The 26,215-nt window shown below is 41.2% G+C and overlaps 1 protein-coding gene across 1 annotated transcript in view; it reads right to left on the minus strand.

The window, feature by feature from the left end:
• Positions 1-3,925: 3,925 nt before the first annotated feature.
• Positions 3,926-26,215, minus strand: part of LOC138648633 (uncharacterized) — a 42,293-nt gene continuing 20,003 nt past the window's right edge. The window contains exons 4-6 of the mRNA XM_069738420.1: positions 21,074-21,225; positions 20,708-20,931; positions 3,926-3,963 (exon numbers count right to left, since the gene is read on the minus strand). Coding sequence (XP_069594521.1) covers positions 3,926-3,963; positions 20,708-20,931; positions 21,074-21,225 — 414 coding nt within the window. The remainder of the gene's footprint in view (positions 3,964-20,707; positions 20,932-21,073; positions 21,226-26,215) is intronic.

Raw genomic sequence — 26,215 nt, forward strand, 5'->3', positions numbered from 1 at the left:
TATCGTCCCAGTTAATTGCACCAAGATCCTCTCTCATCCGTTGGAAATTTGCCCTCCTGAAGTTTAGTGTCCTTGTAACCCCTCTATTACACATCTTTTTAAAGGATACATGAAAACTTATTATTTTGTGATCGCTATTTCCCAAGTGACCCCCAACCCTTATATTTGATATGCGGTCTGGCCTGTTGGTTAATATTAGGTCTAGCAGTGCCCCCCTTCTTGTTGGGTCCTGAACCAGTTGTGAAAGGTAATTGTCTCTCATAATTGGCAAAAACCGATTACCTTTGCTGGAACTGCAGGTCCATGTTTTTCTGCATATTCTTGCACGTTGCACTTTATGTATTATTTGCACAATATAGTGTGAGGTGCACTTGAGTGGCCGCATATATTTCTTTTACTCTAAAAGAATTTTTTTAGGAAATTGTTCCATTCACTGCTTTTTGCATTTTTTTCATTGCAGTTTTTCACACACGTTTTTTGTCTTGGTAATAATCTTTTACCAAGTGACTCATCCTACATTTGTTAAGTAAATAAGGCAGCACACTGCAGCGCTAAAACATGCAAACTTGAAAACACGAAATTTGAACTGCATTACTGCACTAGAAATATGAAAAATGAGAGCTTTTAGCGCATAAAAATGGCCAATTACAGCAGGTCCAATACCCCTCCACAGAGAGAGAGAATTTTAGTCTAAGAAGAGGTTTCACATGTACCCATTCAGATGGAGACGTTTATTCTCAGCGAGGTAAGGCAAGCGTAGGACCTGGTAAAAGAGAGATGCCGTAAAGGGGCTACCAGGTACACATAAAATTGGCCATTTTTATGCGCTAAAAGCTCTCATTTTTCATATTTCTAGTGCAGTAATGCAGTTCAAATTTCGTGTTTTCAAGTTTGCATGTTTTAGCGCTGCAGTGTGCTGCCTTATTTACTTAACTATATACGAGTTGGCGACTGTAGGTTCAGCACCTGTTCACACTGAGTCTATGTTTGGATGTGCAGGTCAGGTTTTTGAAATGTCATCCTACATTTGCACATATCTCATTCTAGTGTGGATAGGGTATACGTTCACATATATATACAGTTGTCTCATACACATATACAGTGGGGCAAAAAAGTATTTAGTCAGTCAGCAATAGTGCAAGTTCCACCACTTAAAAAGATGAGAGGCGTCTGTAATTTACATCATAGGTAGACCTCAACTATGGGAGACAAACTGAGAAAAAAAAATCCAGAAAATCACATTGTCTGTTTTTTTAACATTTTATTTGCATATTATGGTGGAAAATAAGTATTTGGTCAGAAACAAAATTTCATCTCAATACTTTGTAATATATCCTTTGTTGGCAATGACAGAGGTCAAACGTTTTCTGTAAGTCTTCACAAGGTTGCCACACACTGTTGTTGGTATGTTGGCCCATTCCTCCATGCAGATCTCCTCTAGAGCAGTGATGTTTTTGGCTTTTCGCTTGGCAACATGGACTTTCAACTCCCTCCAAAGGTTTTCTATAGGGTTGAGATCTGGAGACTGGCTAGGCCACTCCAGGACCTTGAAATGCTTCTTACGAAGCCACTCCTTCGTTGCCCTGGCGGTGTGCTTTGGATCATTGTCATGTTGAAAGACCCAGCCACGTTTAATCTTCAATGCCCTTGCTGATGGAAGGAGGTTTGCACTCAAAATCTCACGATACATGGCCCCATTCATTCTTTCATGTACCCGGATCAGTCGTCCTGGCCCCTTTGCAGAGAAACAGCCCCAAAGCATGATGTTTCCACCACCATGCTTTACAGTAGGTATGGTGTTTGATGGATGCAACTCAGTATTCTTTTTCCTCCAAACACGACAAGTTGTGTTTCTACCAAACAGTTCCAGTTTGGTTTCATCAGACCATAGGACATTCTCCCAAAACTCCTCTGGATCATCCAAATGCTCCCTAGCAAACTTCAGACGGGCCCGGATATGTACTGGCTTAAGCAGTGGGACACGTCTGGCACTGCAGGATCTGAGTCCATGGTGGCGTAGTGTGTTACTTATGGTAGGCCTTGTTACATTGGTCCCAGCTCTCTGCAGTTCATTCACTAGGTCCCCCCGCGTGGTTCTGGGATATTTGCTCACCGTTCTTGTGATCATTCTGACCCCACGGGGTGGGATTTTGCGTGGAGCCCCAGATCGAGAGAGATTATCAGTGGTCTTGTATGTCTTCCATTTTCTAATTATTGCTCCCACTGTTGATTTCTTCACTCCAAGCTGGTTGGCTATTGCAGATTCAGTCTTCCCAGCCTGGTGCAGGGCTACAATTTTGTTTCTGGTGTCCTTTGACAGCTCTTTGGTCTTCACCATAGTGGAGTTTGGAGTCAGACTGTTTGAGGGTGTGCACAGGTGTCTTTTTATACTGATAACAAGTTTAAACAGGTGCCATTACTACAGGTAATGAGTGGAGAAAAGAGGAGACTCTTAAAGAAGAAGTTACAGGTCTGTGAGAGCCAGAAATCTTGATTGTTTGTTTCTGACCAAATACTTATTTTCCACCATAATATGCAAATAAAATGTTAAAAAAAACAGACAATGTGATTTTCTGGATTTTTTTTTCTCAGTTTGTCTCCCATAGTTGAGGTCTACCTATGATGTAAATTACAGACGCCTCTCATCTTTTTAAGTGGTGGAACTTGCACTATTGCTGACTGACTAAATACTTTTTTGCCCCACTGTAATTCTCACATCATATCTCATATATAGATCCTTGGCATATATATTTTATATATTTTTTCCTGGGGGTTAGACGTACCTGATATTTGATTCTATATATAATTGGGTCAGCCTGTACCATCTCCCACATTGTTTCAATTATAAGATATTATTGTCCTGTTGTGCGCACAATTGTTGAAATTTGAATTTTATATTTTATTTTTTTTTGCCAATTAGATATAATAAAGGCATTTTTGTATCTTATCTCTGCCTGGTAGCCTTTCTTGGGTAACTCTATATTGGCTGTGGTTGTTTCCTCCTGGTTCACAAGTGGTTTCCACACTCTTTCTCCACAGAACGCTAGTCACTGGCACAAATATACACATATATATATATCTTTTTATGCGATCTCATTAATTATTGGTATACAGTGATTGGTGCATCTGTGGTTGTTGTCTAATTCCATTAAAAACTATGGGCACTATGCACTTTATGTTTTGATACTATCTGCCGGTACACCTGTGACTACCCTTACCCTGTATTTGTAAACTGTTGTCATAATTGTATTAATTATTAATTATGGATTGAATAAAGTATTATGTACGTTTTTACAAACCTTGGACTGAGTACTCCAATTGTTTCTCTGGGTATATACTATAAACATAAGGATGAATGACCTCGGGGAGATCAAAACATCCAACACCGCGGAGACACCATCACGTGTTTCTCAACGCAGTGATCCAGAACACTGCCCCCATCCCTTATGGGAAATATGCAAATGCATGTAGAAAAGCTGCGGAGACACCATCACGTGTTTCTCGACGCAAGCAATAAATAGCCAGGTCTTTCACCGTGAAGGAACAACCACGGGAAGGGCAGCATCCAAAAAGGAAAGCCACCTATGCCAAAACATGGTATCCATCCACAGACAGCTGTTTCGGGGTATTTGCCCCTCATCAGTGTGGAGTAGGAAACTATCACCTATACTCTCTGTAATATGTCTCCTAATTGTCTGTGCTAGACCATGTGATGTGATAAATGCAGGGCCATATCAGGAAGCCCATGTGGCTGTACCTTACGTCAATAGCTCACTATCTGAGCCTTCAGCAGTGTTGAATGTCGTCGGGAATATTTTTTTTATTTTTTTTATGACATTCACAAATTACATCACAAAGCGTACACATTCACGGGGACGTGCAGATTTTTTAAAAAATGTACTCGAAGTCGAAATCCTCCATGGATCTATCCGCTCATCTCTTCACTTGAGAGCTCCACTTGGCCTGTGAGACATAAAAGAAGAAACATCTGTAATTACATTTAATATATCTTCTATCACCAGATTTCAGAAAGCAGACTGCAGAGTTGATGACATATATCTCTAAGACCTGATGAGGCTGGTGTGCTTACATTTTTCTATTTAATAAATTTAAAAAGTTTTCCAGGATGATATTAAGATGAGCATATTATGAGACTAGCTCTAGTTCTATCTGGACTCATAAAATGCTCATTTTAATAACTGGATTGGACAGTCATTCGGTCATGGATTTTTAAAGTAAATGCACCAGGTTCATCAGATCTAAGAGATCAATTTAATCACCTAAACAAAAGAAGACAAAGAACATGCTACAACGGAGATCACCAAAAAATGTAAAAACAATTGTATATTTTATTCAACTGTGCTTAAAGACTAAAAAACATTAAAAACAATTAAAAGCCAAAAAGCATCCCCAATAGATGGAAATAGCCCCATGAGACCACAAAATTATTTAAATATCACAACATCATAGTAACAGAAGTAAAGCAGCAAATGGTCTGATGATGCAATTAGATGGTTTGGTACCTGGTAGGAAAGTTATACACCACTCAGAATAATGAGATAAACCTGTTCTTATCAATTATATAATACTTAAATACAGGGGCGGACACAAGCAGCAATGGACCCCTGTGCAGGAAATACATTCGGGGCCCCCCTCATGCATGTACACTGTATATAAAATACCTATAATAACATATGTGTATACACAGCAGTATACACACACATACTAGCCCTATACACAGACAGCAGTATACACACAGCATAAATTACATACACTAGCCCTATATACACACACAGCACTGCAGTATACACACATAGCAGTATACACACACATACTAGTATATTGCCCAGTCACATAGTATATTGTCCAGTCACGTAGTATATTGCCCAGTCGCGTAGTATATTGTCCACTGTCCAGTCACGTAGTATATTGCCCAGTCACGTACTATATTGCCCAGTCACGTAGTATATTTCCCAGTCACGTAGTATATTGCCCGGCCACGTAGTATATTGCCCAGCCACGTAGTATATTGCCCAGTCACGTAGTATATTGCCCAGTCACGTAGTATATTGTCCAGTCACGTAGTATATTGCCCAGCCACGTAGTATATTGCCCAGTCACGTAGTATATTGCCCAGCCACGTAGTATATTGCACAGTCACGTAGTATATTGCCCAGTCACGTAGTATATTGCCCAGCCACGTAGTATATTGCACAGTCACATAGTATATTGCCCAGTCATGTAGTATATTGCCCAGCGATGTAGTGTATTGCCCAGTCACGTAGTATATTGCCCAGTCACGTAGTATATTGCCCAGCCACGTAGTATATTGCACAGTCACATAGTATATTGATATAGTATATACAGACCGGACATAACTGCAAGAGAAGTATGCTGCCTTCCAGGTGCGATGATCAAGGATGTGACCGATAGGATACCAAAGCTCTTCAGCTCCAAGGACGTCCACCCATTTCTTCTGATACATGTTGGCACCAATGACACGGCAAGGAAGGACCTACCGACAATCTGCAAGGACTTTGAAGAGTTGGGGAAGAAAGTAAAGGAACTGGATGCACAGGTAGTTTTTTCTTCTATCCTTCCAGTAGACGGGCATGGCACCAGGAGATGGAACAGGATCCTTGATGCAAACAACTGGCTAAGACGATGGTGCAGACAACAAGGATTTGGATTCCTGGACCACGGTGTGAATTACTGGTATGATGGACTCCTCGCCAGAGACGGACTACACCTCAACAAACCTGGGAAACACACATTCGCCAGAAGACTCGCTACACTCATCAGGAGGGCGTTAAACTAGAAGAAGAGGGGACGGGAAGAAAAACATTAGACTCGAACAAAGACGACCCAGGAAAACATACTCAGAAGGGAGGTAAGAACATTTCTAAAACAATCCACAGTGAGGAGATTGGAACAAAACAAAATCCTCTAAACTGCATGCTCGCAAACGCCAGAAGCCTGACAAACAAGATGGAAGAACTAGAAGCAGAAATATCTACAGGTAACTTTGACATAGTGGGAATAACCGAGACATGGTTAGATGAAAGCTATGACTGGGCAGTTAACTTACAGGGTTACAGTCTGTTTAGAAAGGATCGTAAAAATCGGAGAGGAGGAGGGGTTTGTCTCTATGTAAAGTCTTGTCTAAAGTCCACTTTAAGGGAGGATATTAGCGAAGGGAATGAGGATGTCGAGTCCATATGGGTTGAAATTCATGGAGGGAAAAATGGTAACAAAATTCTCATTGGGGTCTGTTACAAACCCCCAAATATAACAGAAATCATGGAAAGTCTACTTCTAAAGCAGATAGATGAAGCTGCAACCCATAATGAGGTCCTGGTTATGGGGGACTTTAACTACCCGGATATTAACTGGGAAACAGAAACCTGTGAAACCCATAAAGGCAACAGGTTTCTACTAATAACCAAGAAAAATTATCTTTCACAATTGGTGCAGAATCCAACCAGAGGAGCAGCACTTTTAGACCTAATACTATCTAATAGACCTGACAGAATAACAAATCTGCAGGTGGTTGGGCATTTAGGAAATAGCGACCACAATATTGTGCAGTTTCACCTGTCTTTCACTAGGGGGACTTGTCAGGGAGTCACAAAAACATTGAACTTTAGGAAGGCAAAGTTTGAACAGCTTAGAGATGCCCTTAATCTGGTAGACTGGGACAATATCCTCAGAAATGAGAATACAGATAATAAATGGGAAATGTTTAAGAACATCCTAAATAGGCAGTGTAAGCGGTTTATACCTTGTGGGAATAAAAGGACTAGAAATAGGAAAAACCCAATGTGGCTAAACAAAGAAGTAAGACAGGCAATTAACAGTAAAAAGAAAGCATTTGCACTACTAAAGCAGGATGGCACTATTGAAGCTCTAAAAAACTATAGGGAGAAAAATACTTTATCTAAAAAACTAATTAAAGCTGCCAAAAAGGAAACAGAGAAGCACATTGCTAAGGAGAGTAAAACTAATCCCAAACTGTTCTTCAACTATATCAATAGTAAAAGAATAAAAACTGAAAATGTAGGCCCCTTAAAAAATAGTGAGGAAAGAATGGTTGTAGATGACGAGGAAAAAGCTAACATATTAAACACCTTCTTCTCCACGGTATTCACGGTGGAAAATGAAATGCTAGGTGAAATCCCAAGAAACAATGAAAACCCTATATTAACCCCTTTCTGCCATTAGACGTACTATTGCGTCCATGTGGGGTGGGCTTTACTTCCCAAGGACGCAATAGTACGTCATATGCGATCGGCAGCGCTCACGGGGGGAGCGCCGCCGATCGCAGCCGGGTGTCAGCTGTTTATCGCAGCTGACATCCGGCACTATGTGCCAGGAGCGGTCACGGACCGCCCCCGGCACATTAACCCCCGGCACACCGCGATCAAAGATGATCGCGATGTGCCGGCGGTACAGGGAAGCACCGCGCAGGGAGGGGGCTCCCTGCGGGCTTCCCTGAGCCCCCCGCAGCAACGCGATGTGATCGCGTTGCTGCGAGGGTCTCACCTCCCTCCCTGCTCCCTCCAGCCCCGGATCCAAGATGGCCGCGGATCCGGGTCCTGCAGGGAGGGAGGTGGCTTCACAGAGCCTGCTCAGAGCAGGCACTGTGAAGCAGCCTGCACTCCTATCAGATCAGTGATCTGACAGAGTGCTGTGCAAACTGTCAGATCACTGATCTGTGATGTCCCCCCCTGGGACAAAGTAAAAAAGTAAAAAAAAAAAATTTCAAATGTGTAAAAAAAAATAAAAAAAAATATTCCAAAATAATGAAAAAAAAAAAAAAAAATTATTCCCATAAATACATTTCTTTATCTAAATAAAAAAAAAAAAACAATAAAAGTACACATATTTAGTATCGCCGCGTCCGTAACGGCCCGACCTATAAAACTGGCCCACTAGTTAACCCCTTCAGTAAACACCGTAAGAAAAAAAAACGAGGCAAAAAACAACGCTTTATTATCATACCGCCGAACAAAAAGTGGAATAACACTCGATCAAAAAGACAGATATAACTAACCATGGTACCGCTGAAAACGTCATCTTGTCCCGCAAAAAACGAGCTGCCATACAGCATCATCAGCAAAAAAATAAAAAAGTTATAGTCCTGAGAATAAAGCGATGCAAAAATAATTATTTTTTCTATAAAATAGTTTTTATCGTATAAAAGCGCCAAAACATAAAAAAATGATATAAATGAGGTGTCGCTGTAATCGTACTGACCCGAAGAATAAAACTGCTTCATCAATTTTACCAAACGCGGAACGGTATAAACGCCTCCCCCAAAAGAAATTCATGAATAGCTGGTTTTTGGTAATTCTGCCTCACAAAAATCGGAATAAAAAGCGATCAAAAAATGTCACGTGCCCGAAAATGTTACCAATAAAAACATCAACTCGTCCCGCAAAAACCAAGACCTCACATGACTCTGTGGACCAGAATATAGAAAAATTATAGCTCTCAAAATGTGGTAACGCAAAAAATATTTTTTGCAATAAAAAGCGTCTTTCAGTGTGTGACGGCTGCCAATCATAAAAATCCGCTAAAAAACCCGCTATAAAAGTAAATCAAACCCCCCTTCATCACCCCCTTAGTTAGGGAAAAATTAAAAAAATGTATTTATTTCCATTTTCCCATTAGGGCTAGGGTTAGAGTTAGGGCTAGGGTTAGGGCTAGGGTTAGGGCTAGAGCTAGGGTTAGGGCTAGGGTTAGGGCTAGGGTTAGGGCTAGGGTTAGGGTTAGGGCTAGGGTTAGGGCTAGGGTTAGGGTTAGGGCTAGGGTTAGGGCTAGGGTTAGGGCTAGGGTTAGGGCTAGGGTTAGGGTTAGGGCTAGGGTTAGGGCTAGGGTTAGGGTTAGGGCTAGGGTTAGGGCTAGGGTTAGGGCTAGGGTTAGGGCTAGGGTTAGGGCTAGGGCTACAGTTTGGGTTGGGGCTAAAGTTACAGTTAGGGTTTAGATTACATTTACGGTTGGGAATAGGGTTGGGATTAGGGTTAGGGGTGTGTCAGGGTTAGAGGTGTGGTTAGGGTTACTGTTGGGATTAGGGTTAGGGATGTGTTTGGATTAGGGTTTCAGTTATAATTGGGGGGTTTCCACTGTTTAGGCACATCAGGGGCTCTCCAAACGCGACATGGCGTCCGATCTCAATTCCAGCCAATTCTGCGTTGAAAAAGTAAAACAGTGCTTCTTCCCTTCCGAGCTCTCCCGTGTGCCCAAACAGGGGTTTACCCCAACATATGGGGTATCAGCGTACTCAGGACAAATAGGACAACAACTTTTGGGGTCCAATTTCTCCTGCTACCCTTGGGAAAATACAAAACTCGGGGCTAAAACATATTTTTTGTGGGAAAAAAAAAGATTTTTTATTTTCACGGCTCTGCGTTATAAACTGTAGTGAAACACTTGGGGGTTCAAAGTTCTCACAACACATCTAGATTAGTTCCCTGGGGGGTCTAGTTTCCAATATGGGGTCACTTGTGGGGGGTTTCTACTGTTTAGGTACATTAGGGGTTCTGCAAACGCAATGTGACGTCTGCAGACCATTCCATCTAAGTCTGCATTCCAAATGGCGCTCCTTCCCTTCCGAGCTCTGCCATGCGCTCAAACGTTGGTTTCCCCCAACATACGGGGTATCAGCGTACTCAGGACAAATTGGACAACAACTTTTGGGGTCGAATTTCTCCTCTTACCCTCGGGAAAATACAAAACTGGGGGCTAAAAAATAATTTTGGGGGGAAAGATTTTTTTTTTTAATTTTCACGGCTCTGCGTTACAAACTGTAGTGAAACACTTGGGGGTTCAAAGCTATCACAACACATCTAGATGAGTTCCTTAGGGGGTCTAGTTTCCAAAATGGTGTCACTTGTGGGAGGTTTCTACTGTTTAGGTACATTAGGGGCTCTGCAAATGCAATGTGACACCTGCAGACCATTCCATCTAAGTCCTCATTCCAAATGGAGCTCCTTCCCTTCCGAGCCCTCCCATGCGCCCAAACAGTGGATCCCCCCCACATATGGGGTATCAGCGCACTCAGGACAAATTGGACAACAACTTTTGGGGTCGAATTTCTCCTCTTACCCTCGGGAAAATACAAAACTGGGGGCTAAAAAATAATTTTGGGGGGAAAGATTTTTTTTTTAATTTTCACGGCTCTGCGTTACAAACTGTAGTGAAACACTAGGGGGTTCAAAGCTATCACAACACATCTAGATGAGTTCCTTAGGGGGTCTAGTTTCCAAAATGGTGTCACTTGTGGGAGGTTTCTACTGTTTAGGTACATTAGGGGCTCTGCAAATGCAATGTGACACCTGCAGACCATTCCATCTAAGTCCTCATTCCAAATGGAGCTCCTTCCCTTCCGAGCCCTCCCATGCGCCCAAACAGTGGTTCCCCCCCACATATGGGGTATCAGCGCACTCAGGACAAATTGGACAACAAATTGTGGGGTCGAATTTCTCCTTTTACCCTCGGGAAAATACAAAACTGGGGGCTAAAAAATAATTTTTGTGGGAAAAAATTTTTGTTTTATTTTTACGGCTCTCCATTATAAACTTCTGTGAAGCCCTTGGTGGGTCAAAGCGCTCAGCACACATCTAGATAAGTTCCTAAGGGGGTCTACTTTCCAAAATGGTGTCACTTGTGGGGGGTTTCTACTGTTTAGGTACATTAGGGGCTCTGCAAACGCAATGTGACACCTGCAGACCATTCCATCTAAGTCTGCATTCAAATGGCACTCCTTCCCTTCTGAGCCCTCCCATGTGCCCAAACAGTGGTTCCCCCCACATATGGTGTATCATCGCACTCAGGACAAATTGGGCAACAAATTTTGGGGTCCAATTTCTCCTGTTACCCTCAGGAAAATACAAAACTGGGGGCTAAAAAAATAATTTTTGTGGGAAAAAAATTTTGTTTTATTTTTACGGCTCTGCATTATAAACTTCTGTGAAGCACTTGGTGGGTCAAAGTGCTCACCACACCTCTAGATAAGTTCCTTAGGGGGTCTACTTTCCAAAATGGTGTCATTTGTGGGGGGTTTCAATGTTTAGGCACATCAGTGGCTCTTCAAACGCAACATGGCGTCCCATCTCAATTCCTGTCAATTTTGCTTTGAAAAGTCAAACGGCGCTCCTTCCCTTCCGAGCTCTCCCATCCACCCAAACAGTGGTTTACCCCCACATATGGGGTATCCGCGTACTCAGGACAAATTGTACAACAACTTTTGGGGTCCAATTTCTTCTCTTACCCTTGGGAAAATAAAAAATTGGGGGCAAAAAGATAATTTTTGTGAAAAAATATGATTTTTTATTTTTACGGTTCTACATTATAAACTTCTGTGAAGCACTTGGTGGGTCAAAGTGCTCACCACACCTCTAGATAAGTTCCTTAGGGGGTCTACTTTCCAAAATGGTGTCACTTGTGGGGGGTTTCAATGTTTAGGCACATCAGTGGCTCTTCAAACGCAACATGACGTCCCATCTCAATTCCTGTCAATTTTGCATTGAAAAGTCAAACGGCGCTCCTTCCCTTCCGAGCTCTCCCATCCGCCCAAACAGTGGTTTACCCCCACATATGGGCTATCAGCGTACTCAGGACAAATTGTACAACAACTTTTGGGGTCCAATTTCTTCTCTTACCCTTGGGAAAATAAAAAATTGGGGGCGAAAAGATAATTTTTGTGAAAAAATATGATTTTTTATTTTTACGGTTCTACATTATAAACTTCTGTGAAGCACTTGTTGGGTCAAAGTGCTCACCACACCTCTAGATAAGTTCCTTAGGGGGTCTACTTTCCAAAATGGTGTCACTTGTGGGGGGTTTCAATGTTTAGCCACATCAGGGGCTCTCCAAACGAAACATGGCGTCCCATCTCAATTCCAGTCAATTTTGCATTGAAAAGTCAAATGGCACTCCTTCGCTTCCGAGCTCTGCCATGCGCCCAAACAGTGGTTTACCCCCACATGTGGGGTATTGGCATACTCAGGACAAATTGTACAACAATGTTTGGGGTCCATTTTCTCCTGTTACCCTTGGTAAAATAAAACAAATTGGAGCTGAATTACATTTTTTGTGAAAAAAAGTTAAATGTTCATTTTTATTTAAACATTCAAAAAATTCCTGTGAAGCACCAGAAGGGTTAATAAACTTCTTGAATATGGTTTTGAGCACCTTGAGGGGTGTAGTTTTTAGAATGGTGTCACACTTGGGTATTTTCTATCATATAGACCCCTCAAAATGACTTCAAATGAGATGTGGTCCCTAAAATAAAATGGTGTTGTAGAAATGAGAAATTGCTGGTCAACTTTTAACCCTTATAACTCCCTAACAAAAAAAAATTTTGGTTCCAAAATTGTGCTGATGTAAAGTAGACATGTGGGAAATGTTACTTATTAAGTATTTTGTGTGACATATCTCTGTGATTTAATTGCATAAAAATTCAAAGTTGGAAAATTGCGAAATTTTCATAATTTTCGCCAAATTTCCGTTTTTTTCACAAATAAACGCAGGTTATATCAAATAATTTTTACCATTGTCATGAAGTACAATATGTCACGAGAAAACAATGTCAGAATCACCAGGATCCATTGAAGCGTTCCAGAGTTATAACCTCATAAAGGGACAGTGGTCAGAATTGTAAAAATTGGCCCGGTCATTAACGTGCAAACCACCCTTGGGGGTAAAGGGGTTAAGGGTCACCAATCTAACCCAAGAAGAGGTGCGAAACCGGCTAAATAAGATTAAAATAGATAAATCTCCGGGTCCGGATGGCATACACCCACGAGTACTAAGAGAGCTAAGTAATGTAATAGATAAACCATTATTTCTTATTTTTAGTGACTCTATAGCGACAGGGTCTGTTCCGCAGGACTGGCGCATAGCAAATGTGGTGCCAATATTCAAAAAGGGCTCTAAAAGTGAACCTGGAAATTATAGGCCAGTAAGTCTAACCTCTATTGTTGGTAAAATATTTGAAGGGTTTCTGAGGGATGTTATTCTGGATTATCTCAATGAGAATAACTGTTTAACTCCATATCAGCATGGGTTTATGAGAAATCGCTCCTGTCAAACCAATCTAATCAGTTTTTATGAAGAGGTAAGCTATAGACTGGACCACGGTGAGTCATTGGACGTGGTATATCTCGATTTTTCCAAAGCGTTTAATACCGTGCCGCACAAGAGGTTGGTACACAAAATGAGAATGCTTGGTCTGGGGGAAAATGTGTGTAAATGGGTTAGTAACTGGCTTAGTGATAGAAAGCAGAGGGTGGTTATAAATGGTATAGTCTCTAACTGGGTCGCTGTGACCAGTGGGGTACCGCAGGGGTCAGTATTGGGACCTGTTCTCTTCAACATATTCATTAATGATCTGGTAGAAGGTTTACACAGTAAAATATCGATATTTGCAGATGATACAAAACTATGTAAAGCAGTTAATACAAGAGAAGATAGTATTCTGCTACAGATGGATCTGGATAAGTTGGAAACTTGGGCTGAAAGGTGGCAGATGAGGTTTAACAATGATAAATGTAAGGTTATACACATGGGAAGAGGGAATCAATATCACCATTACACACTGAACGGGAAACCACTGGGTAAATCTGACAGGGAGAAGGACTTGGGGATCCTAGTTAATGATAAACTTACCTGGAGCAGCCAGTGCCAGGCAGCAGCTGCCAAGGCAAACAGGATCATGGGGTGCATTAAAAGAGGTCTGGATACACATGATGAGAGCATTATACTGCCTCTGTACAAATCCCTAGTTAGACCGCACATGGAGTACTGTGTCCAGTTTTGGGCACCGGTGCTCAGGAAGGATATAATGGAACTAGAGAGAGTACAAAGGAGGGCAACAAAATTAATAAAGGGGATGGGAGAACTACAATACCCAGATAGATTAGCGAAATTAGGATTATTTAGTCTAGAAAAAAGATGACTGAGGGGCGATCTAATAACCATGTATAAGTATATAAGGGGCAATACAAATATCTCGCTGAGGATCTGTTTATACCAAGGAAGGTGACGGGCACAAGGGGGCATTCTTTGCGTCTGGAGGAGAGAAGGTTTTTCCACCAACATAGAAGAGGATTCTTTACTGTTAGGGCAGTGAGAATCTGGAATTGCTTGCCTGAGGAGGTGGTGATGGCGAACTCAGTCGAGGGGTTCAAGAGAGGCCTGGATGTCTTCCTGGAGCAGAACAATATTGTATCATACAATTATTAGGTTCTGTAGAAGGACGTAGATCTGGGTATTTATTATGATGGAATATAGGCTGAACTGGATGGACAAATGTCTTTTTTCGGCCTTACTAACTATGTTACTATGTTACTATGTATATTGCCCAGTCATGTAGTATATTGCCCAGCCACGTAGTATATTGCACAGCGACAGAGTATACAGCACAGAGCCACGTAGTATACAGACTTAAAATAAAAAATAAACATACACTCACCCTCCGAAAGCCCGTTGAAGTCCCAGGGTTGGTATGGGCGCAGGACCTGTGATGACGTCGCGGTCACATGACCGTGACGTCATGGCAGGTCCTTGTCGCATACCATCCTTGCCACCGGAACCTGCCGCTTGCATGGAGCGGTCACCGGAGCGTCGCGAGGAGTGGGAAAGGCGGCGGAAGGTGAGTATATGATGATTTTTTAATTTTTTTATTATTTTTAACATTAGATTTTTTTACTATTGATGCTGCATAGGCAGCATCAATAGTAAAAATTTGGTCACACAGGGTTAATAGCAGCGTTAATGGAGTGTGTTACACCGTGGCATAACGCGGTCCATTAGCACTGCCATTAACCCTGTGTGAGCGCTGACTGGAGGGGAGTATGGAGCGAGCACTGACTGTGGGGAGGCAGGAGCGGCCATTTTGGCACCGGACTGTGGCCATCGCTGATTGGTCGCGGCAAAACAGCCACGACCAATCAGCGAGTTGGATTTCCGTGACCGACAAAGGCCGCGACCAATGAATATCTGGGACGGACAGACAGATGAAAGTACCCCTTAGACAATTATATAGTAGAGATTATATATATCTATATATATAATTGTCTAAGGGTTTTTCTGTCTGTCTGTCTGTCCTGGAAATCCCACGTCCCTGATTGGTCGATGCCGCCAGGCCTCGACCAATCAGCGACGGGCACAGTATCGACTTAGAAATCCCGCGTCTCTAATTGGTCGAGGCCGCCAGGCCTCGACCAATCAGCAACGGGCACAGCGACGATGATGTCATAATGGTTGCCATGGCGATGATGATGTCATAAAGGTTGCCTCGATCAATCAGCGACGAACACAGTCTGCCGCGAATTCTGGAATCATCATTGTCCATATACTACGGGGACATGCATATTCTAGAATACCCGATGCGTTAGAATCGGGCCACAATCTAGTATATATATATATATATATATATATATACACACTAGCAATATATACCCACACAGCAGTATACACACACTAGCAATATATATACACACACAGTAGTATACACACACACTAGCCCTATATACACGCACAGCAGTATACACACACATACTAGCCCTATATATACACACACAGCAGTATACACACTAGCCCTATACACACACCAGTATACACACAAAGCAGTATACACACACAGTATACACACACATATACTAGCCCTATATATATACACACACACACAGCAGTATACACACTAGCCCTATATACACACACAGCAGTATACACACACTAGCCCTATATACACACACAGCAGTATACACACTAGCCGTATTATACACATATACTAGCCCTCTATATAAACACACACACACAGCAGTATACACACAGCAGTATACACACATACTAGCTCTATATATACACACACAGCAGTATACACACACAGCAGTATACACACATATACTGGCCCTATATATACACACACACACACACAGCAGTATACACACACAGCAGTATACACACACATACTAGCCCTATATATACACACACATACTAGCCCTATATATACACACACATACTAGCCCTATATACACACACACACACACACAGCAGTATACACACACAGCAGTATACACACATATACTGACCCTATATATATACACACACACACACAGCAGTATACACACACAGCAGTATACACACATATACTGGCCATATATATACACACACACACAGCAGTATACACACACAGCAGTATACACACATATACTAGCAATATATATACACACACAGCAGTATACACACACACACACACTAGCTATATATACACACACACTAGCAATATATATACACACATAGCAGTATACACACACACACACTAGACAGATCAACAGACATCACATGGAATATGTACAGTACCAACAGAGAGTGCAGTTGCAGGGAGCTGGTCTGGCCCAGAACACAGGAAATGAGCAGGGGAGACATGGAGCCTGTCTAGACTGTCAGCTCTCATCCCTGCAGACTCCCGGCGGGCCAGGCCTTCTCCTATCTCCTACCTAGAGTAGTAATTCTTCCTCCCCTCCCCCTATTTTCACGTGTATCCCAGTCCTGCCGATCAGTGGGGCTCTGGGAGGAATGTGTACCTGCACAGCAGGGAGCCACAAGCAGAGACTCAGCTTCAGTGACTCCCTCACTCCTCTTCCAGCGTCTGCCGCCCCTCACCACACTGCACCAGTGACAGCCGGACAGCAGCGTAATGTCTGCTAACAGGTGAGGTCAGGCAGGGGGCCCCTTTTGACCATCATATCATGTGTGCAGCAGAGCGGGCCCCCTGCTTCTCCTGTTATCAGTAATCCTGCCGCCGGTCGTCATTCACCGCCCTGCTTTCTCGGTCTTTCAGGGGCCCCCTCCTGCTCTGGGCCCCGATGCAGTTGCACAGGTTGAACCGGTGGTATGTCCGCCCATGCTTAAATAGCATTATCCGATATATAAACTTCTGGGCTGCTGCATCATAATAAATGCTTAGATGCAAAAAGGTAGATAGAAATGCATTTTAAAAAACTCCAAAATTGTGATCACCCCAATGTCAATCATACATGCCGTGATGCCAAAATATAGCCATATACCCATATATCAGGTGAAGTTGGAAATTGCAGCCTATACTTACAAAGAATTTAGTAGACACTACCTATTGAGCACGACCAACAATGATGGTGATGGAGAACAGGATTTCAAGACAGCGGAGAGGGTGCCGTAATTTAAAGTGCAGATGCTGTAAGATGCTCCAAGTTAGAGCAATTCATCAGAGATGCAGATAGAGTCCATGGGGTTATAGAGCCCAACGCGTGTCACCACATACGGTGGCTTCGTCATGGGCAGGATTGTCATGTCTGAATCGCCGCTGAGGTTAAATATACGTACCAGGACTATAGGATTCAAAGCAGCTGTGCGAGATGCCGGATTAACCGGAAATGAGGTAGGAGAGTAGCGACGTGGTCCGAGAGCATCAGTGCGCAGGTGCCATGCCTGCAGTATAGGCTTGCACAATCAACGAAGTGCGCACGCGCCGGGTCTGCACTATTGCGCATGCGTTGAGTAAAAAGAAAACGTCTGCACATAAGATTCACCCAAAGTGGAGGCCACAGCAAGAGTTAGTACCCATAATACAAATAAATGATTGCAAAATAAAGACAATCTTACAATCGTGCAAGGCAAAGATCCACGGATGGGAGGTACCAATGCGCAGGCGCCGAGCCTCAATGGATACAATTACGCACGCGCTGAAACTACAATGCAAGCTTATTTGTAAGGATATTGCACATACCCCTGATAAAGAGTCGCCTCTGCCCACAGTATTACATAAGAGTAGAAGCGGCAAAGAATATTGGTACAGCCTAAAAAGCTACCAGAAGGGTAAATATAAGAAATGCGAAAAACAACAAACAAAAAAAAAAACAAAAAAAAACAAACCACGCTATCACACGTAGGTGCAAGGCAAAAACCAGATGGCCCATAAATGGTAAATTACCAGAATAAACAGACAATAAATCCAGAAATTCAAGTGGTGATCCTAGATACAGGCCTTGTCAAGATGTGACCTTCCTGCTCACGGAACAACCTTCTATTTTTTGCAGTTTTGTTCCTTATTCTACATCCTGTATATCTATTATCACACTTGACAATGACCAAGGTTCATGAAGGGGTGCTTGACCCATGTAACAAACCATTAATGGAGCACCAATAAGGTGTTCCAAGGTACACATGGACACTTAAACAGCCAGGTAGGAGCGTATTCATGACAACAAATGTCAGTACATGCGCAAAGAATTTCTGGCAAAAAAAGGGGAAGGAAACTAGATTAATGGTATGTATACCCTACAGGAAAATTGACTAGAATTTTCACCTCCTTAATCAAGTTGGTTCCATACCAGATGCCAAAAACCAAATCATCTCATTAGTAAGACACGGAAAAGTCCTGTATATTGTACTCATGAAACAATCTAAGTTGTTTGTAAAAGCCAGTTAACAAAATATCTTCATTAAGGCTTCTTGGAGACTGGCTGTGCAGTTCATATATCCATTTGGATTCACAACAAAGGAGGGCACTGGTGACCTTTCCTCCCCCGATGTTTGTGTGGACGCTTTCAAGGCCCATGACTTTAAAACCAGATGTTCTTCCACCATGTATATCCAGAAAATAAGAAGCTACTGACCATAATGTTTTATTCTTTTCCCGGTCTTTATATGCTGTTGAAAAAATAGATAAGTGCTACTGCATCCTCCTCCTTATTTCCTGAGTTGTTTGTCCCACGTAAATCTTCAGGCAGCCACAAAAAATCGCATATTTACAAGTGAAAAATTCCTATGGACGGATCTGAAAAGATAAAGATGGAATTGAGTAGCTTTCTTGTGCTATCATAATTGACAAATATTACACCCCCCCCCCCGCAGGGATACGAGCCATATGTTTTTATCCCCCGATTCAGCTTAGTTGTAGGTCGCTGGTAATGGCTATGGCATAAGTCATCCCTCAAGTTCCTTGCTCTTCTTGCTACCAACTTGGGGGTGGTGGCTACAAAGGAAGTAATCTTCTTGTCAGTCAGGAGAATGTCCCAATTTCTTGCTAGGATACCCCGAATGTCAAACCACTGGTTGTTGTAAGTGGTTATCAGAGGCAAGGAAGAAAAAGGTTCATGTACCTTTTTGTTAAGTAGACTGTGTCTATCTGTACTCATGGCTTGTTGGTATGCTGCAGAAATGATTTTTCAAGGGTAGTTCCTATTTTTAAAGTGAGTCGAGAGGTCCCTTGCTTGTTTCTTAAAATCCAAATTCGAACTGCAGTTTCTCATCAATTAGAGGACCCCTAGGAATCCCATTTTTAAGATATTGTGGGTGAAAACTGGTATAATGCTATTTGTTGACTTTACTTTCCGAAACAGGCTACAGATGATACAGGAGTTGTCAATTGATAACTTTAGATCCAAAAAATCTATTGTGGACTCTGAAATGACAGATGTAAGCTTGATGTTAAACACATTCCAATTCAAATCCTCAATAAAATCCTCGCATTCTTTAACATACCATGTCCAGAAGAAAAGAATATCGTCTATATACCGTTGCCAAATTACAACCTTGGTCAAAAAGGCCGCATGTTTATATAGCATTTGCTCCTCCCACCATCCAAGAAAAAGATTGCCATATGATGGCGCAGAGCGGGTGCCCATCGTTGTGCCAGATGTTTGAATATAATACTTCCTATCAAATACGAAATAATTCTTATCTAAGATGAAATACAGCAGTTCCAGTATGAATGTGTCATGTTCACCTTTCCGTCTGCTATCCTTGTCAAGGAAGTATTTTACAGCTTGTATGCCAAGGTTATGTGCGATGCTCGTGTACAATGATTCCATGTCCAGACTCACAAGATACGTGTTTTTTGGAAGGTTTGTATCTTCAAGGAGTTACATGAGATGTGACGAATCCCTGGTAAACGAATCCAAGGACAGAACCAATGGTTGTAAAAAATGGTCAACATAGATACATGGGGGTTCAAAGAGACTGCTGATTCCAGAAACTATGGGCCTACCTGGTGGTTCGGTGAGAGATTTCTGGACTGTTGGTAATACATAAAAAGTAGGAATGATAGGTGATGGAGTAGTCAAAAATTCAGCCTCCCTTTACATCACAATGTTCTCCCGTAGTGCCCTGTTGATAAGATGATCAATTTTGTCTTTAAAAACAGTTGTGGGGTCAGAGGGGAGCAGAGAATAACAATCGCTCCTCTGAAGTTGGCGCATTACTTCTTTTACATAAAGCTCATGAGGCCAGAGGACCACGTTACCACCTTTGTCAGCCTCACGGATCACAAATTCTTTATTATTTTTCAATTTTTGTAAAGCTTTTTGTAAAGCACTTCTTTTGGCCATGCCAAAGTTGTTATATTTATTTGGATCTAATTTCAGATTGCTGATGTCATTACATACCTTGTCAAAAAAAGATCTGTATGGCAGGAAATAAGGATGGTGTGGCTTGAGAGGGTAATCATCTGGAGAATTTGCACATGGTATTTTCTCCCTCGTTTTCCTGCAGCAGTTCAAGAAGATCCATAAACACTTGTTTTTCATTATCGGGAAAAGATTCCCGAAAAGGAGGGTCGGTTGATGATATACCAGTTTGAATGTTAATTGACGACAAAAAAGATATACGTCCTTGATCAAAATTAATTTGTTAAGCTTATTCATAGGGGAGAAAGACAAACCTTTAGATAGTACCTGAATTTCTACATCCGACAGGTTGTATGATGAAAGATTAACCATCTGCAAATTACCTTGAAGGTTTGTATCTTCACTTGAACTAATTAACGTTTCTTGTTGAATCGAGTCTCCCTCCTGAATGTTGGTGACCAGTTCCTCCATGGCCGGTTTTTCCTTTTGTGTAATTCTAGCCTTTCTTCTACCTCCCCCTATGGCGCCTTCTGCATCGCTGGGGTCGGAGGACAAAAAAATCACTGGAAGAAAAATCATCCCTCAAATTGGGCTCAGTCGTTTGTTGAGAGTCTCTAGGGGAGTAGCGTCTATTACCCTGATGTGTCCACTTGTAGGCTCTCCCTCTATTATAATCCAACTTATCCCTCTGGAATTTACTTCTTTTCCTTTGAATTATATCTCTCTCAAACTGATCAATTATCGTTTTCAGTTTTTGTTGAAAGGGAGTCTCCATTGTTTCTTTGTTGAAATTACTAAGTTTGCTTTCACATTTCTTAATTTCCTCCTTCATCTGGTTAAGAAGGTCGTGCTCAATAAGCATATCAATTAATATGGTGGAACATTTGGCCAAGCCCGCCTCCCAAATGTTGTGAAAATTGGGAGTGGCTTTCCAAGAAGGGAAAATCTGTACACGTGGGCCCCGTGGAGTGATGCCTACTTTTTTGTATTCTTCCAGTCTCCTAATGTTCCACCATGTTTTGGTTAAAGATTTATGTAGATTGGTGATTTCAAGACATAGTATGTTGAAATCTGAATCCTTGCCAGGATCAGTCACCAAATTCTTAGATTCGCTGTCAAAAAGCCCTAATGCCCTGTTACTCCACGCAGTCTCTCTAGCTGAAAGATCCATCAGTTGACTCAAAAATCACAAATATCAGAAAAAACTGTATCACTATTTTTAAGGAAACGGTAAAATACCAAATATATAGTTATATATGACAATGTGCCACAACTCCAGAATGGTGGGAACAAGAGCCCACACCAAAAGATGAGAAAATCTATACACTAACAGTGGAGGACACCATTATCAAGACCAGAAATATAATGGGGATCAATCCTTTAGCATGTGAGGACTAGCAATTAAACAAAAAAAGGCAAAGAACATGCTACAACGGAGATCACCAAAAAATGTAAACAATTGTATACTTTATTCAACTGTGCTTAAAGACCAAAAAACATTAAAATCAATTAAAATTAATTTAATCACCTGTACAGCTTGTATCAAATCCACTTTAATGTTGTCCTGATGATGCATTTTGTTAGTGTACATATAGTTAAAAATGTTTACAATGATTCCCTGCATCTGTTATCTACTCACTTTCATCTATTTCTTTAACCCACATTGCCCATTCAATTCCTATTTTGAATAAAAATAAAAAAGTCTAATTATGGGTGTTTATGGCTTTTCTTTCTGCTTCCAACTCTTCTACTTCAGGTTATGTTTGCTCACAAAGCTTCTGAATGCAAAGTCAATTATGTTCTCAAATAGAAGACCATCTGCACTCCGGCATTAACTGCGTTCTACCAGAGATTGATCACCTGTGTCCATGACTTTCATTCTGTTTACAAGATATTAATGTTATTCTTCTCCTTCTAACAATGCTAACAAGTATCCCATTATCCACAGTTTATTTCTGTTGCCATATGAGGATTTCAAAAGCATTTTCGTAGCATAGGCAAAAACATGTTCTCGGCAGGAATGCTGCAGCTTCATACTAGTTTTAAAATGGGTGGTCCAAAATCCAAAGTAATTTTCTTCCCAAATCCCTATCTATGTATTTAGTGCTATAATCTAAACTATTTACTAATGTGTTTGAATTAAAAATTCCCTATCCTTCCTTAACCACACTATCTAACTGGTTTTCCATTTTTTTCACTTGCTTTTTTATAGCGCTTTGTTTGAAAATCCCAGTGCATACTGCGATACTCAAACAAAGCATCAAAAAGAGTGCGGGCTGCTGTCACTGTCGCGGCATCTGGCCCTTCCATGAAATGTAGTGTCAACAGTGATGCTCGTTTCAGCGACTGGGCTATTCCCAGTGAGTTGTGCACTGTGCAATGTGCACAATGACAGCGCACTCTCTGTTGCCAACTCTGATCAGCAGTTACAAGCCAGCAACAGAGCGCTTTGTCAGAATATCCAGCGTGCAGAGATCAACACTGGCCTCGCAAGTGACATCACTGTGTATTTTGACAACATGCTCTGTTGTCGACTCCTTATTGCTAATCTGAGTAGGTAAAAGAGAGCATGCTGTCATTGTGCACATTGAACATTGTACAGGGAATCACCTAGCCTCTGAAACGGGAAAAGTTTGGGAAGGATAGGGAATTTTAAGTTCAAGTACATCAGAAAATAGTTCAGATTATGGCATTAAAGAAGCCCTCCTGTCAAAGTTGTTATCCTCACAATAAATTGAAATCATCATATTATATAGCACTGTGTATTTAAAATTGCTAATTTTGCCTTTCTACCCAGATAATTCTTCTCTTTACCATGAGGTTTATGACATCATGTGATTAAAAACTGACTAGCTGAATCTCTGTCCCAAGGACACTCTTGAACGTAGAGATGCCTGGGTCTCCGACATTGCTATGCACCTGTTAAACTCTAATCTCTCCACTCCCCCATCCCATGAGGCATGGGATAGAAATGTAAGATGAACAAGACACAAAGACCAAACAGGGATAACAGAAAACCTTTATAATACAAAAGCACTAACCAACAACAGGGAGGAGGTTTGGGAAAGGGAGGAATAAACTAGATGGGAATAGGGACCAAGAGATAAACACACGCGCAAAACAGAATACTACAGATCACTCCTATAACAACTCCACTCCAACCACTTAGCTTTAGAACTCAGCACAGGAAGATAAATCTTTCACCAGCAGAGATAAACCACCCAGAGCAAGTACATATGGAGGGAGTAAATGGTAAGCAGTTGCAGCTGAGAACAACCAGGCTTCATGGTCTCAGCCTGCATGGAAATAGTCCTTAACCCTCTTAGCACCAAAGGAAACCAAATCCCTTTAAAATAGGATATGAATCACACCATCTCTAAAGAGGACCCAATGTGACCGTCTAACTTCAGGTCTTCATGGGGGACATGATACCCTCGCGACTGTAAGACATTTGTGAGCCTCATGACTAGTCTCCTGATACCACTGACCTGGACATTCATCTCTAGTTGTGGCAAAAAATATTTTCACACAGTTTTCTGCTTCATTGTTTACACAAGGAACAATGGAAAAACATCACAACTGACTGTACCAAGAAACGATGCTTCAGAATTGTTTTATGAAGAATACAAGTATGTGCCTAAATATGCATGTCAGGATCGGTGATATGTATTTTTAAAGGGTGAAACATTGTTGAGATAACATTGTTTTAGCCAAAGCCTGAAGCAACATCTCCATTATCCATGATATTTATTTAGTCCTACAAATAGAGGTGTCGGTAATAATGGTCACATCTTCATAATGAGATTTAGGATTCCTCTGAAGTTGAGCCCATAAAGTTTTCATGCATTACTTATTTTTATGTTTCGTATTAGGCTTTTTTTCCGAGCAGTTTTCAAGGTTAAATTCTAACCAACGAGAAACTCATGCCAGATCACGGCACAAAGAACCATTTTTCATTCTTAGGTTCCTGATTTATATTTTGAGTGAGATACATAATAGCTTGGATACAATCTTGGAAACAAAAAAAGCAAATGTCTGATTGAATCAAAAAGACATTCTATTTGCACAAGACTGCAAGAAAAAAAAAGCTGTTTGATTCTGGATGTGTTTAGCAATTTGGCAAAGGCTCCTGGTCACTTCTGGTCTCAGACAAATATTTCTAATGGAAGATATGAAATTTGGAAGACAAATGAGGATGAATGATTGAATGAAAATAAGAGGCGGTGGATACTTTCTCCTTGCTACGGTTTCACTGTTTGGAATAATATATTTCAATGGAAATCTTAAATATACTGTAAAAAGAAAATGAATTACATAACAAATTAACATGATTCAAAAGATTAAAATATTGTTTGTTTTTTTTTAAAGAAAAATCCAGTATGTTCTAAAAATGAAAAAAAAAAAAATATATGGTCACCTACCAATCCCCCACCACATCCTATTGATCTTCTTGCTTCATCTTCCAACGTGGACAATGCATCAGTATCATGAGTGTAAGAAAAAAAGGAGAATGGAAGAGGCCCCAGGAACATTAAGAATGGATGGGATTCATACGTTTTTTTTCCTTTAGACCACCCTGGGCCCAGTTTGTTTTTTTTAAACAGGGTGGACAATCCTATTATAAAATTGGCCAAACTGTAAAATTGGCCAAAAGTATCATTCTATGATGCCTTATTGTGACAAATGGAAATGGAGATTGTCACTTGTCATTGCTAATGATAAAAAAATTACAGTACAACATTTGTAGGGCACTGACAAAAAACAAAATAGTGGTCTACGACAATAGTTTTATTAATATTTTTACTTAAAAAAAATAATATAATAATCATCATCATCTTAATGGAATGCCTCATTATTTTTAATATTTTTATTCAGGTGTCCGTGAAATAAAATAAAAGGAGCATTGTGATATGATGTGGCAAGTGTAAAAAATCACTTCGGGGTCTTCACTTACGTCCAGATAATGCAGTGTATACTTGTCATTTTACAATTACTAAGTCGTGTCTTAGCAGTTGTTTTCTTGACCATGTAGATATGATAATTGCACTCGAAAAGTACACATCCAGCCATGATTGAAGGATCATCATGACAAGTGCAGGACATCTCCTTTTATTCTTTCTTTAAGATCTGCTGTGCTAGTATAGGTTACGGAGAGAAAAATGTGTAGAAAAATCTGTAGAGAAATGTGTAGACCATTGGATGAAAATCAACATTATAGAAATGATTCACATGTAGAGATGAAAGATCCAATTTACCGGTTGTGACCATGACCATAGTAGGCAATCCCAGCTTTGTTACTTTTAACCAATCAGGATGAAGATTCCCCAAAGGCATAATAGGAAGCTGGTTGACCCTGTGTAGTTACACCATCGTCTGCATATTCTTATTCTTGTTTTCATAATTATGCTAAGGTAATCATGATAAAATTAGGATATGACTTCAAACATACTTTAAAAAGGGTTATTTACTACTTGGACAAACCTTTCTAAGTCTTTATTTCCCCCCAGTAGAATAATAACACTTAAACAGGAGTCACACATAACGATGTCGTTAACGATATCGTTGCAACGTCACGCTTTTGGTGACGTAGCAACGATCCCGCTAACTATCTTGTTATGTGTGACAGCGACCAACGATCAGGCCCCTGCTGGGAGATCGTTGGTCGTTGGGGAATGATCAGGACCATTTTTTGTTCGCTGATCACCCGCTGTCATCGCTGGATCGGCGTGTGTGACGCCGATCCAGCGATGTGTTCACTTGTAACCAGGGTTAACCCCCTGGCGTCTAACAGGGCTAAAAGTGCTTGCGGCAAGAGCACTGCT

Source organism: Ranitomeya imitator, chromosome 9, assembly GCF_032444005.1.
Source record: "Ranitomeya imitator isolate aRanImi1 chromosome 9, aRanImi1.pri, whole genome shotgun sequence".
In the NCBI taxonomy this organism is placed as follows: Eukaryota; Metazoa; Chordata; class Amphibia; order Anura; family Dendrobatidae; genus Ranitomeya; species Ranitomeya imitator.